At 30.1% G+C, this 12,943-nt stretch overlaps 5 protein-coding genes across 9 annotated transcripts in view; 2 read left to right on the top strand and 3 right to left on the bottom strand.

The window, feature by feature from the left end:
* The window catches only part of Sulf1 (Extracellular sulfatase Sulf1), a 156,777-nt gene extending 154,864 nt beyond the window's left edge, over positions 1–1,913 (top strand). For all 3 annotated transcript variants that reach the window (XM_083047436.1, XM_083047437.1, XM_083047435.1), the window contains one exon: positions 76–1,913. In XM_083047436.1, coding sequence (XP_082903562.1) covers positions 76–169 — 94 coding nt within the window. In that variant the 3' untranslated portion in view covers positions 170–1,913. The remainder of the gene's footprint in view (positions 1–75) is intronic.
* Positions 1,914–2,002: 89 nt separating this feature from the next.
* LOC145941343 (MRN complex-interacting protein) lies at positions 2,003–3,342 on the bottom strand. 2 transcript variants are annotated; one of them, XM_083047442.1, is made up of 5 exons: positions 3,284–3,342; positions 2,828–2,893; positions 2,683–2,751; positions 2,316–2,577; positions 2,003–2,255 (listed from the first exon to the last, which is right to left on the bottom strand). In XM_083047442.1, exons 2-5 carry the CDS (start codon positions 2,876–2,878, stop codon positions 2,062–2,064), a joined length of 576 nt encoding a protein of 191 aa, XP_082903568.1. In that variant the 5' UTR covers positions 2,879–2,893; positions 3,284–3,342; the 3' UTR covers positions 2,003–2,061. The 2 variants fall into 2 exon arrangements, with proteins under 2 accessions (XP_082903568.1, XP_082903567.1); XM_083047441.1 differs by lacking the exon at positions 3,284–3,342 and having other exon boundaries at positions 2,003–2,577; positions 2,828–2,889.
* LOC145941344 (ATP synthase subunit s, mitochondrial) lies at positions 3,284–4,661 on the bottom strand. The gene is made up of 5 exons (XM_083047443.1): positions 4,577–4,661; positions 4,319–4,410; positions 4,025–4,230; positions 3,549–3,711; positions 3,284–3,415 (listed from the first exon to the last, which is right to left on the bottom strand). The coding sequence occupies exons 1-5, from the start codon at positions 4,586–4,588 to the stop codon at positions 3,307–3,309; spliced, it is 582 nt and encodes a 193-aa protein (XP_082903569.1). The 5' UTR covers positions 4,589–4,661; the 3' UTR covers positions 3,284–3,306.
* Positions 4,662–5,841: 1,180 nt separating this feature from the next.
* On the bottom strand, positions 5,842–7,004 carry LOC145942041 (thialysine N-epsilon-acetyltransferase-like). Of its 2 annotated transcripts, XM_083048516.1 has the most exons (5): positions 6,868–7,004; positions 6,533–6,647; positions 6,422–6,473; positions 6,137–6,339; positions 5,842–6,079 (listed from the first exon to the last, which is right to left on the bottom strand). In XM_083048516.1, exons 2-5 carry the CDS (start codon positions 6,599–6,601, stop codon positions 5,909–5,911), a joined length of 495 nt encoding a protein of 164 aa, XP_082904642.1. In that variant the 5' UTR covers positions 6,602–6,647; positions 6,868–7,004; the 3' UTR covers positions 5,842–5,908. The 2 variants fall into 2 exon arrangements, with proteins under 2 accessions (XP_082904642.1, XP_082904641.1); XM_083048515.1 differs by lacking the exon at positions 6,868–7,004 and having other exon boundaries at positions 6,533–6,720.
* A 3-nt stretch (positions 7,005–7,007) lies between these two features.
* Positions 7,008–12,943, top strand: part of Su(var)3-3 (lysine-specific histone demethylase Su(var)3-3) — a 154,046-nt gene continuing 148,110 nt past the window's right edge. The window contains exons 1-10 of the mRNA XM_083048512.1: positions 7,008–7,176; positions 7,597–7,819; positions 7,893–8,044; positions 8,111–8,272; positions 8,366–8,482; positions 8,570–8,746; positions 9,054–9,317; positions 9,448–9,585; positions 9,672–9,745; positions 10,004–10,152. Of these exons, the coding sequence (XP_082904638.1) occupies positions 7,153–7,176; positions 7,597–7,819; positions 7,893–8,044; positions 8,111–8,272; positions 8,366–8,482; positions 8,570–8,746; positions 9,054–9,317; positions 9,448–9,585; positions 9,672–9,745; positions 10,004–10,152 (1,480 nt within the window). The 5' untranslated portion in view covers positions 7,008–7,152. The remainder of the gene's footprint in view (positions 7,177–7,596; positions 7,820–7,892; positions 8,045–8,110; positions 8,273–8,365; positions 8,483–8,569; positions 8,747–9,053; positions 9,318–9,447; positions 9,586–9,671; positions 9,746–10,003; positions 10,153–12,943) is intronic.

The raw sequence follows: 12,943 nt of genomic DNA, 5'->3' as shown, positions 1-12,943 counted from the left end.
TAAAATATGTTTGTGTATGATATGAGTGAGTGTTTAATATGTATATATAATATGGATTTTTTTCTTAAATTTTAGTTGGAATAGACGCAGCAGAAGATGGCAAAGTAGCTGGCGACATCATCAAGAGACAATGAATCCCCGACGTCATAGCAATAGACATCAATATTGATCGATATACCTTTTTTCTTTTTATATACGCTTTAACAACCGCGTGAAAAATGCCTTAGGTATATACATTTGATTTCGCGATGCATTTAGTAGCCTAATTTATTTAGTGATAAATAACAAAGACACTATGGTGATATTTAAATTAATAATCTTTCGATCCTGCATATTAGATGTTCATCATTCACATCATAGCATGTTTTCAATGTAATATTTTGTGGCTATTGTATTTAGCTATAGGAATTTTACTATGTGTGGAGCATACTTTTAAATTTATAGATATGCGAAATTTTATATTATTGGAATTACAACTAAAGACTTATAGAGATGATTCTATTCCATTTTTTATTAATTATGAGAAATTAGTTTATCTTTTCGAAAATTTTTTGGAAATATTTAGTAAGTGAATAAAAATGTAGGAGTAAAAAAATTTGTCTAATCATATTTCGAAATTTTCGAGATATGCGTGAGATGTGTGTAATTGCATTTCTTCGTAAATTGATTAAATATTTTTTTCCCAGTATAAACGTATCAACATAAATTAATGTCAAAATATACATCTTTCGATGGAAAATTTTCTAATTGCGATAATTACTGGAATCAGCTGTGTAATAGAAGACTGTGAATGCACAACGAAAAGAAATGACTTGATCTTCCCTTGCCAATTGATCTTTCTATGAATATTATTTGCATAATAATCGGAAAGAAGTGTTTATCGAAAGCTGCCAATTTAATTTTTAATTCTCTCCTCTATATTGCCTTCATATAAAATATATGGAAATACAGATGCTCTTATAAATGCACTGCCAAAAAATTTACCAAGTATTGATATTAATTATATATAAAATTAAATATATCTTGATATATGTATTGATTTTAGAGCAAGAATGGATAATCTAAATCTTTTTTTAGTCGAATTTTTTTCAAGATTACATGAAAATTGTAAATATTATTGTACGTAATTATAATTATAGAATTTTTATTTGGAACTTTTGTTTTAATTTTATATATTTGTCAGCCATTTTATATTGCTTTAATGAATGCACAGCTGTTTTAGTAGTAGAATAAATAATTATTAGTAATGTACAATATTAGGGAAAATAGAATGCTGATATATGTTCAACAAAAAAAAGTTACATAACATTTATTGAAAAAGACAAAAAGAAAAATAAAGATAATACACACACATGTGTATTTTAACATATATATTATATTTCTGCTTAAAAAACAATTATAAATTTTCTGTAATTTATATCTTTATATTTCACGAGCTTTTTGATCATATAATTATGCAACATTTTATAATTTAGTTTATTGTCTCAGATATTTTGTAATGCTATAAGATTTAAGATCCTATATAGCAACAGCAATTAATTTTGTAATCAGCATTCTATCTTTCCTAACAAAACTCTCTGTATCGTATATTAAACTGTTATTCACTTATTTTCATCGAAGCAAATGTAATAGGAGAAAACAATGTATTCAAATCATCTAGAATGTAGAAAATAAACTTTAGATAACAAATTTTGTCTCTGTGGTATGAAATACTACATTTCTCTCTTTGATTAAGGAGAGAAGAGATATTAAACTAAAATGATTATTTAGTTACCACAGGAAATCATATATACACGTGTATGTATATAGACAATGAAAAATAGAAAAATAATTTATGTTTTGAAATCATAGGACTGAAAGCATAGGATGTTGAACAAATTAATGGAAGAAATAATTCGACAAATATTTTTTTGTATTTTGTATGCATTAAATTCTGTAATAAAATGTTACTTTTCAGAAAATTAACAAATTTGTATTAATTAACGCAGTTATAGTTTCCTATTATCCTTTCGTTAAATATAATGTATAAAAGATGACAAATTTATGAATTATTTAAGAAAATCAAAAGTCAAGTGGATCATCTAATTCATTGTAAGTTTCAAAAATGTTAGCGGCATTGTTGCAATCCTCATTAGGTTTAGCGTTTTCCTGTATATTGCATTTATCAATACAGGAATTGCGGTTAAAGCTTATGGAACGTAATTCCTTTGTCTCATTGCTAACATCCTCACTTTCATCCTCACTTTCAGTATCATCTAAATATTGTTTAAAGCTAAAAACTGAATCTTTATTTATATTATATAAAAATTTCTTACTTGTTACGTCGTTGACTTCATTATCGTAAACCAAATCTTCTACATCTTCGAAACCTTCTATCTCTGACGATTCAAGATATTTTGTCGACTTGTTCTCAGCAGCGCTGTCACTGTCAGATTCTTGAGAAATGTTTGCAAATGTATCACAAGCACCACCAGCGTCATCTTGACCAGAAGGTGTAAGAAATGTATCATTTGCTTTCATAGCGTTCAATTGTTGAACCTGAAGACGACAATCTCGTCCAGATCCTTGGAAATATATCTAGAAATAAAGATGAGATTTAATAATAAAATATATCAAAAATTATCATTAATGATTAATGAGCAAATTGTCATAATTATTATTATTGATGTTTTAAATATGTACCTGTTTTACAGATTGTTTTGCATTGCACACCTTGCAGTTCCACTTGGGTGCTTTTTTAACTATATGCACCTGTAAGAATGCAAAAATATAAGATAAAGTTATAACAAATGTTAATATTAACCATTTTTTTTTATTTTATGCTTACTTGATACATTTTACAAGCATAACAACACAAAACATTCATTTCTTGCGGCATCGTTGAAACAAAAACCTATTGAAATTTGAAAACAAAATGTGAGAGAGAATTGTGCAGAACTTCAAAGTGCTTCAAATCTCCAACAAGTGCAGCCAACATACAAGAGAAAAAACTGAATATATAGAGAGTGGTTTTTTTACGAACAGACCTATCAATTAGAATATTTTATATATATGTATATATATCTATATATATATATATATATATATATATATATATAAAATTGATAAAATTTTAATATATATATGGAAGAGAATCAAAGTTATTAAAACCAAATTTAGAGAGGAATCTTATAGTATATTGCTCTAAATAAAGTATACATTATTATATTAACAATGTCTTAAAAAATATATACATATTAATAAGAAATATATTATTTAGATATTATAAAGATATTATTAAAACCTCTAAATTGATGTTTTTAAAATTTATTTCAATTCTATTGCGCAATCTGGCAAGGCTTCTGTAAGTTCTTTCCTAAGCAAACCTTTATCCTCCAAGTATGGCATCCCAGCAAGCTTTAAAGTCTTCAGGTTTCTGTAAGATACAAGAACAAAACCTGATATTTGAAAGTTGAATGTTTTTATAATTTAGAAATGTTACGAAGAAAACTGCTCTTAATATCATATATAATCTTATCATTAACAATATAATTATGAAATATACATACTTTAGATTTTTCAAACTACGCACTCCTCGATCAGTTACACTTTTACAATCTCTAATTTCAAGTGTAGTCAAGGTATCCTTCACTGCTGATAACAATGGCAAGGCGTGATCATACAAGTAAACACAATTTACAAACTTCATCTCGTCAATATACCTGCAACCAACTAAATTTCTATAAGTAAAAATATTGCAAGAATAAATACTACATAATTATATTATTGCTCTTTAACAATTAATTTACAATATATGACTAAATTTTGAATCAAGCATACAGTTTATATTTTATAGTATCAAACATGTGCACATTTGACCAATACTAACATATCACATAGACTATTCTATACATTAAAAATCTTAGAAATCTATTAAAATATTGTTTCAAACTATATCAAATATATTATCATTGTTAAAGATCCTTCCTCAGGATATCTCTTTGTCAAATAATTAAATTTATTCCTCACACATTACGACACTAACCAAAATGTGGAAATCCCACATGAGATATTCCAGAGTCCGTAGCATCCACAGCTTGAATGTAATATTGATGTTTTTCTGACGATAAACTATTATAATCTTTCAAATACTGTGTAACATTTTTCCACCTGACACTGGCGCCATTCTTCAAGAGCCATTCAGCACATGCACGATCTGGACCAACCGATCGAATTCTTTCTTGATCAACCCTTAAAATAATTACTTATTAGTTTAAAAATTATGTATTAGCAAGTAATTTCACATAACACTCCAATATAATAATTTACATATAAATACCTGTTAAATATTACTGTTAACCAATAGAAAAATCCTCTATGAGGTACTTTTCTACAATGATTTATGGTGATAATTGGCAATCGATTTAATATCTGTAATATATAAGGAATAATTAGGATAAGTAATCCTATATATTCACACCCACATATAATCTTTTCATTCATACAATTTTTTTATAAAAATTGAAAATAAAGTATTAAAATTAAATTTTTCTAAATAATCCGCATAAAAGATAATAAATAGCAACAAATAACATACATGTAATGCCATTGTTTGTGTTTACTCCGATCTCCGATGTAATGTCAAGATGCAGTCAGCTGATCACGGTAAGGGAAGCTTTGCTTCATCCTGATTGGCCAATCAAATGTCATTTCACGATGACGGATTTTCGAACGCACCCCGAACAAGACAGATCAAATTCAGAGGTTGCCTAGACTGCTTTGCCATTATTGCGCATGCGCGTATTCAATAGCGCGGAAGAATCCCGCGGGAGGATGGTCGAGAGTCACGAAAATAACGCGTAAGTATTTAATATAAAGATTTCACCTCTGAATTTTTCACATTTATCGTACATACATTTGGCATTGTGTATATTTCAAAGCAGAGAGACTGAATTAATCTCGCGATGTGACTTAATTTCTTGATAAACTTATTAATTCGTTAAATCATAATGATCGGCACTACGGTCGCGCGGAATTCGCTTGATGAAACTGTCGCGCGTTCGATATTTTTCTCCATATTTTTAATATAAATTTCCTTGCAATCACATAATATTTATTCTCGGACACTAAATTTCTCGGTAACTTTATTAATACGCGCGACAATGTCTGCGGAATAGAATAAATACCTGCAAATAAGGAAAAAAGTAATATATATCGGGAATGCTGAAAAAAATATCGAGAATACCACATAACGACGTATCAGAAATGTCGAAAAAAGTATCGAGAGTATTGCGAAAAATATCAGGCTGCAATCGTATTATGCATAAATACAATATAAATGACAAATACAATAAAATTTTATCGATAATATAAACTTGTGACAGTTTTGTCAAGAAAACTCCGCGCGACCGTAGTTTCAAGTATTGCATCAAATTAATAAAATTATTGAACAATTTAATTTCTGAGAATAAATATTGTCTACAAATAAGCATGTAGCATCGAAAATACTGAGAAAAGTGTTAGATATATAAAATTTTATCGATAATATAAATTTATTGTGACAGTTTTGTCAAGAAAACTCCGCGCGACCGTAGTTTCAAGTATTGCATCAAATTAATAAAATTATTGAACAATTTAATTTCTGAGAATAAATATTGTCTACAAATAAGCATATATATTAGTATCGAAAAAACTGAGAAAAGTATTAGAAATGCCAAGAAAAGATAATCGGGCAATTTTATATATATTAATATGAATTTCAATAATGTTTATCCATTTCAAGAATGTATATGTAACTTTTAATAATAATTAAAATGCAAATTATGCATATATTAGAAACATTTATTCATATTTATGAAATGATTGATTATATTATGAATATTCTTTATATCCTCATTATATATTAATTAGAATATTTTGATTTTATTTCCTATTCAGAATCAGATGCTAATCTTCTCAATTCCGTGTCGGAGAAATTATAAAAATGCCATTGTTCTTCAGAAGTCAGATCATTAGCCCCAAGTATTTTGTAAAACTCCCGTGCTGGGTTCCATTTGAGAACCATGAAATTCAACTTGCTGCAATTATTCTCGACTGCTTCCTGCAAAGATTTTGCAATTAGATACATGTCGCATATCTAATTCTAGATTAAACGTACTTTTGCGACAGCCTTCAGAAGCTTAGTGCCAACATGTTTTCCTCGAAACTCTGGTGTCACATAAATATCCTCCAGATACATAGCTTTCCCGCGCCATGTAGAATAGATATAATAAAAGATAGTATAACCGATGACCTTCTCGTTGGATGTTGCCACATTGCAGAGAAATAATGGCTGCCCATCGAAACCATCTTTTTCTAAAGCTAAATATATATTCTTCTTTCATAATACAGCATCATTTTCAAGCAACTTGTAACGCAATATAAAAATGTGCATAAATCTCACTCTTATAATCAATTTTTGGTCCATCGGGCATCTTCTCATAGTCTGCTAATTCCTGTAAAACAATATCTTTTACATTATCTGAGATATTTATTTGTTATGAATAAAATTTACCTGTATAAGGGTCCCGATGGCTTTGCAATCTTCACGTCTAGCTTTTCGTATAATTATTTCAGTCATCATTAATTAATATGATAGATTCTCTGGCTTTTAAATTATCATATAATCACTATAAATATTTTAAAAATATTAAAAATATAGCATAAAGGAATACAAATCCAACAATGTATCAATTATATATATATATATATATATATATATATATATATAATATATATATAAATTATTGTATAATATATAATTGAATTATTATCACACGAGCCTTCGGCTAAGACGAGTTAATTGTATATCTGATACATAATTGTGTGCAAGTGTAATTATATATGTACATTATGATGTGTAAGTTCTTATCACTGTTATCATTTTTTTTTATGAAGAAGTTATTATCGGTCACATCAATATTTTCTAAATATTTCTGTATTTCTGTGAAAGTGCCTTCCTTGAATGGTTCTCTGTCGCAAGAGGGCTCTCGCAATCGCGGGTTATACTTTAGGTTAACATTTGTATGTGCCGGCTGTTTCAAGCATCAAAACAAACTCGAGATTTTTTAACGTTCTAGTGATCGTTCCTGACGCTTTCAAATCAACTTACCACGTTGAAATAATCGAAACGACATGAGCCGCAGGAAAAGAGCGAAGGTATGTGTTTTTATTTCCTTAAGAATCATTCGCGATAATGCTTTATATATTTGTGGTTACGAATGTCGATATCAATTAATGTAATGATAAGACTGTGATGCTGTTGCTTTTTTACGATCATATATTATTATTATTATTATTCTTTTATTATTGCGATAATAAATTAGACGAATAAATTTTCTTTAGAATATTTTATGATCTTTTGGAATTTTGTTCTCTTTATTATAAAGTAAGGCAATACTTTGTGTACATGTTCATGATTTTTATCTGGCCATTTTCATCATTTAGCAAAGGATTATTTATTAAAATTTTTTTTTTAAAAGATCTTTTCTATTTATATGAAATTTTCATAGTACCTCTTATATTTATAATGCAGCTACTGTATATATTTTATACGAGAAAATATATCTATAATTATAGGTAGAGTACAGAGAAATGGAGGAAAAATACAATCAGTTGGAAGATGAAAATGCCTCGGATACGTCAGAGAAATCTAAAACTGGTCTTGTAACACCGGAGAAGAAAGTTTCCACTGAAGTGAAAAAAGAACTTGAATCTACAGTGCCTGCACCTGTACCTTCTGCGTCAAAAAGTGAAGCCAAGGAGGAGGATGATCAATACAGTGATCATGAAGATCCACATGGTATTTTTTTTTATAAAGTAGTTATCTAAATTTGACAATGTCAATGCAAACATTAATTTTGCTTTTACATTAGTCAAGGAATTATTGAATGGCTTGGAAGGTGCAGCCTTTCAAAGTCGCCTTCCATTTGACAAATTGACATCTACCGAAGCTGCATGTTTTCCCGATGTTTCTGGTGGACCACCGCAAACACAGAAAGTATTCTTACACATTAGAAACAGACTTGTAAGTATGTAAATTATAAACTGCGAGATTTTATCGTTCCTTCTTTAATCTAATATTACATTTTAGTTGCAAATGTGGCTGGAAAATCCCAAACAACAATTAATCATCGAGAATGCATTACCGCAAATTGAGCCACCTTATAATAGCGATACTGTGCTTACTCGTAGGATTCATACCTTCTTAGAACGGCATGGTTTAATAAATTTTGGAGTCTTTAAACGTCTAAAGGTAATTTAATAAATATATTTACATATATAATATATATATATATATATATATTTGTTATTAAAGAAATTAATAATTTACATTTGCTTGTTGCAGCCCTTACCGACCAAAAAGTTAGGTAAAGTCATTGTAATCGGTGCTGGTATTGCCGGGTTAGCTGCAGCTCAGCAGATGCAACAATTTGGTTTAGAAGTAATTGTCTTAGAAGCTAGAGTAAGTTGTTAATAACTATGTTATTTTAACTTCTCTTTATCTTTGTATAAATTTATTTTTACCAAACTATTATTAATTTCTGTTTAGGATCGTGTTGGTGGGCGAATCGCTACGTTTCGTAAATCAAATTATATTGCGGATTTGGGTGCTATGGTGGTCACAGGTTTAGGTGGAAATCCTGTAACAACTCTTAGTAAACAAATTAATATGGAACTACATAAAATTCGACAAAAGTGTCCATTGTATGAAAGCGATGGTCAAACGGTATGTTTAAAATATTTTATTAATATAATTTAATATATACATATCTCTGATTTTTTATTGCTATTATACATTATAAAATATAATGCAGTTATTATTATAACCGTTTTTAACAACAAGAAGATTAAAGATTGCCGTAGCTATGCTAATATGTACATAAATATATTAATATATTAATATAAATATATTAATAATAATATAATATAATAATTAATATAATAGTTATAATAATATAATGATTAATATTAATATATTAAAATATATATTATACATCAAAGTTTACATGAAATATGTATTATATTTTTTGCAGGTTCCAAAAGATAAAGATGAAATGGTCGAAAGAGAGTTTAATAGATTACTGGAGGCCACCTCTTACCTTTCGCATCAACTAGATTTCAATTATGTAAACAGTGCAGGATCTGGAGGACAAGGCGGTAATACGCGTCCAGTATCCTTGGGTCAAGCATTAGAATGGGTGATACGTTTGCAAGAACAAGGTGTAAAGCAACGCCAAGTAGCGCATTTGCGCTCTGTACTCTCCTTGCAAGGACGATTAGTTACTAATCAGCATAGAGTATGTACAATTAAAAACTATTTTTTTAATTAAATATTTGTAATGTGATATACACGAGATAATATAATAAATTGTAATGGAAAAGAAATGTATGAAATTATATATGATTAAATTATAATTTATTTTGTAGATGATTTCCATTATGGATCGTTTGGTGCAATTGAATAAACAATACAAAGAAATGACGGAGAGTAAATTACAAACTCGAGATATAACGCAAGAATTTGTGCTCCGATCTAAGTTACGCGATGTCCATAATGCTTGCAAGGTACATGATTTAATGATGCATTTTTAAAACAAAGTTAAGTAATACACGATAAGTAATGATATATTCATACTTATTTTGTATTTTAGGAGTGGGATCAGTTATCAGATCAACAAAAGGAAATCGAAGCAAAGTTGCAAGAATTGGAGGCAGCACCACCAAGGTAAATCCATTATATTCTATATAATCTAAATTTTACTTTAAATAATCTATAATTTGTGAAAAACCTATTTATTAATTTATTTGCATTGAAAATACAGAAAATGTTTTAATAATTAAAATACAAAATACATATGTATTATATGCGTAACATAAAATTATAAATAGATTTTGTTATAAATTCTGTCGTAAATATTAATCGAAAATGGACTTAAATTATATTTTATATATTTATATACAAATATCTTTTTTTTGCATTCAGTGACGTCTACTTATCGTCCAAGGATCGGCAGATATTGGACTGGCATTTTGCAAACTTGGAGTTTGCCAACGCAACATCTTTGTCAAACTTGAGCCTAAAGCATTGGGATCAAGACGACGATTTCGAATTCACCGGAAGTCATCTAACTGGTGAGTCAACTATACATATTTATATAAATCGAGTATCGATTTTCGAAGAGTTGCGATACTTGAAAATTCGCAAGTTAGAAGAAATACATTTCTTTGCTTGTAATGAGCAATTTACAACGAGGGAGGAAATTAAACATCTGTACAGATAGATCGTAACATATACTGTTGCACAAATATCTGCGTACAGCATCCCGTTTGCCCCACAAACTGAAAGAAATTTCATTGAATTATTTGTGGGACATTTAATTAAAAACAATATCAGGATCAAACGTGTAGTAATCTTACAAAGTCAGAGATTTGCACGATATAATCGTGTTTGCTGAAACACACGCGCACACATAGTCGTGTCCGACTATGTTCTTTGGAAATTGCTGAGGCCGAGAGGAGATGGCGCAGATAATGAATGAATTATTCGCGAGTTGCATCTCCTTTATAGGCGTTTGACTCGCTCCTCTCGCGCGTCTCCCTGTAGTTGACTTTATCAACCTTATTGAAAGCCGATAGCATGAGATTCCGTGTAGATAGTCGTCGTATTCCCTCCCTCCCTTCTCTCGGATCTATCGAGCACCGGAGTTCTCATTATGTGAAATTATACTATGATCATAGCCCGTAAACTCTTACGAGCTTACTAAAGCGGCGACGGAAAAGCCGCGCGGTTAAAAATATTTTACGATCGCCGATAAACGCATATTTTTCGCGGTTTTGTATCGGCAAATAAATTGTATTGCCAGGTATTTTAATTTTACGAGACAAGTTTATCAAGACGCGCGCGCACAAGTGTACATTATTTATCGCCAGATCTACGGTATTTATCAAGTTCTAACATTTTATCGCGTGTCCAAGTGTACATATACACACGTGTAAAAGATATGAAAATATTATCAAAAGTCAATCTGACACGCGGGTGCAATTTTCGTTTCGAATAACTGACTCAAATATTTTATATATTTATTTTTATATATATTATTTTATAAATATATTATATGTATTATATATTATATATATTGTGTATATATTATTTTATATATATATATTTATTTTTTATATATATTATTTTATAAATATATTATATATATATATTATATATTATATATATTTATTTTAAAAATTACTTATATAATATAATTATAATATTTTCTTCGGTTTATAATTTTCTTTTTGCTATTTTTTTTTTTTTTTTTTTTAAATAACCATGTGTCATCTTACGCGGACTGTCATTTGCCGATTCCATTTCCGCGCGCGAGTGCCAAGAGAACATTAACGTAATATATTCACGGTGGAAATCTCAGACTATCTCCTTAATGGTCCCCCTTTGCCGATACTCGATGCAATCAAAACTAGCCGATATCGTTCCGTTCTAGTAATGCGGTTTAAGTATAACCCGGCTACCGCCGTTGCAAGCTCGACGAATCGGTCGCGAGAAGTGGAAATTGCTTCGAACGTACCTAGGTATGTCCAAAGTCGTTTCGCCGACTAGGACGTGAGATGGAACACGTAAGAGAGGTCCGGACATACAATAAACCCTCGTGAAACGAAAGGAAGACGCTCTCGTTTCGAGGATGCGCGAGAGAATCGGGAGATCGAATAATGAGTCCAAAAGAAGGGGTCCGAGAGAGATAGAGAGAGAGCCTATTGATGACCATGACGGTCTCTTTTCGCTGCAGCGTCGTCGTCCCCCGCGATTAATGAGATGTAAACAATTTAACACTAAATTAAGCACGACAATAGGCTCTTTTTTTTCTCTCTTTTTTTTTCGCTCCCTCTTTCTCGATCGAAGCAGCAGCCCCCTTCGCTTCCACCGACCACACCGATATATAATCGGGGACCGGAGGTGGACTGTCTCTCTTTACGGACCATCGGTTCCTTCTCGGTTTCAAACGAGGCCCGCGGTTGATGGGTCGGCCGTGATTTTATCGGGAAACGCACCGAAAGTAAAACAATACTTTACGGGACGTTTCACCCTCCGCTCCCGCGTCTTTTTACCGTTTCACCCCTCGTGCTCCGGCGACGGTTTATCATCCGGTGGTGCCTTATCTAAGGTTCTTTATACGTTGGGCACTTGGAGTTTGAGTAACGTATACGATATGAGAAATATCTCGGTAGCATTAACTTTTCTCGCGAATCCAGCTTTCGAAACTTCTTAGGAAATATAAATGTGTATTAAAAATACACGCCATCTGAATTGTTTTTTGCATTTTAAAAACGACACAAGTTTATATTGGGGCTGATTTATAAATAAATTTTCCGTTTTTTAGTTAACAAAGTGAATTCAACATTATTTACAATAAATTTTAATCTGTTATATATTATTCATTATTAAGTACCTACTACTTGGTCCCATTTAGATGGTAATTTATCAATTTCTTTTTCGAAGAATTTTGGAGATTTTAATTGCAAACATTTTTTTTACAAATTTATCGATCTCAGCATTATTACAAAATTTTATTTTCCGTTTAATGAATTTTGGAGTGAATCTAAATCAGATGTGACTAGAATCCGGAGAATAAGGATGAGATAAACAGCTCCAAATTTTTTCCCTGGGTTATTTTAGCCGTATGTGATCGAACGTTCTCTGATCACGTAGCAAAATCATTTAAGAAAAGTACACAAGTTTATTTTGGGCTGATTCATAAATAAATTTCGTTTTTTAGTTAACAAAGAGAATTTTTATATTTAAAATTATTTACAATAAATTTTAATCTGTTGTACGTATATTCTATATTATTAAATACAACTTTTTTTTTTATTTAGATGATAATTTGTTAATTCCTTCCTCGAAGAATTTTGGAGA

The sequence above is a fragment of the Prenolepis imparis genome, unplaced genomic scaffold (genome assembly GCF_030444845.1).
Source record: "Prenolepis imparis isolate NDT839.2.m4 unplaced genomic scaffold, iyPreImpa1.0 SCAF_10, whole genome shotgun sequence".
In the NCBI taxonomy this organism is placed as follows: Eukaryota; Metazoa; Arthropoda; class Insecta; order Hymenoptera; family Formicidae; genus Prenolepis; species Prenolepis imparis.
Note: the sequence above shows the minus strand (reverse complement) of the source record. Positions and strands in the feature narration are given on the sequence as shown.

Bases quoted from the DNA above. Each gene is read 5' to 3' on its own strand.
- LOC145941343 (XM_083047441.1), bottom strand. From the start codon at position 2,878: ATGCCGCAAGAAATGAATGTTTTGTGTTGTTATGCTTGTAAAATGTAT. The intron at 2,752-2,827 runs GTAAGCATAAAA...GCATTCTTACAG, and splicing joins ATGCTTGTAAAATGTATCAA to GTGCATATAGTTAAAAAAGC. The intron at 2,578-2,682 runs GTACATATTTAA...CTTTATTTCTAG, and splicing joins CAAAACAATCTGTAAAACAG to ATATATTTCCAAGGATCTGG.
- LOC145941344 (XM_083047443.1), bottom strand. The intron at 4,231-4,318 runs GTATTTATATGT...AATTATTTTAAG, and splicing joins TTAACAGTAATATTTAACAG to GGTTGATCAAGAAAGAATTC. The intron at 3,712-4,024 runs GTTAGTGTCGTA...ATAGAAATTTAG, and splicing joins TGTGGGATTTCCACATTTTG to TTGGTTGCAGGTATATTGAC.
- LOC145942041 (XM_083048516.1), bottom strand. From the start codon at position 6,601: ATGATGACTGAAATAATTATACGAAAAGCTAGACGTGAAGATTGCAAA. The intron at 6,474-6,532 runs GTAAATTTTATT...ATTGTTTTACAG, and splicing joins CCATCGGGACCCTTATACAG to GAATTAGCAGACTATGAGAA. The intron at 6,080-6,136 runs GTACGTTTAATC...AAATCTTTGCAG, and splicing joins TTCTGAAGGCTGTCGCAAAA to GAAGCAGTCGAGAATAATTG.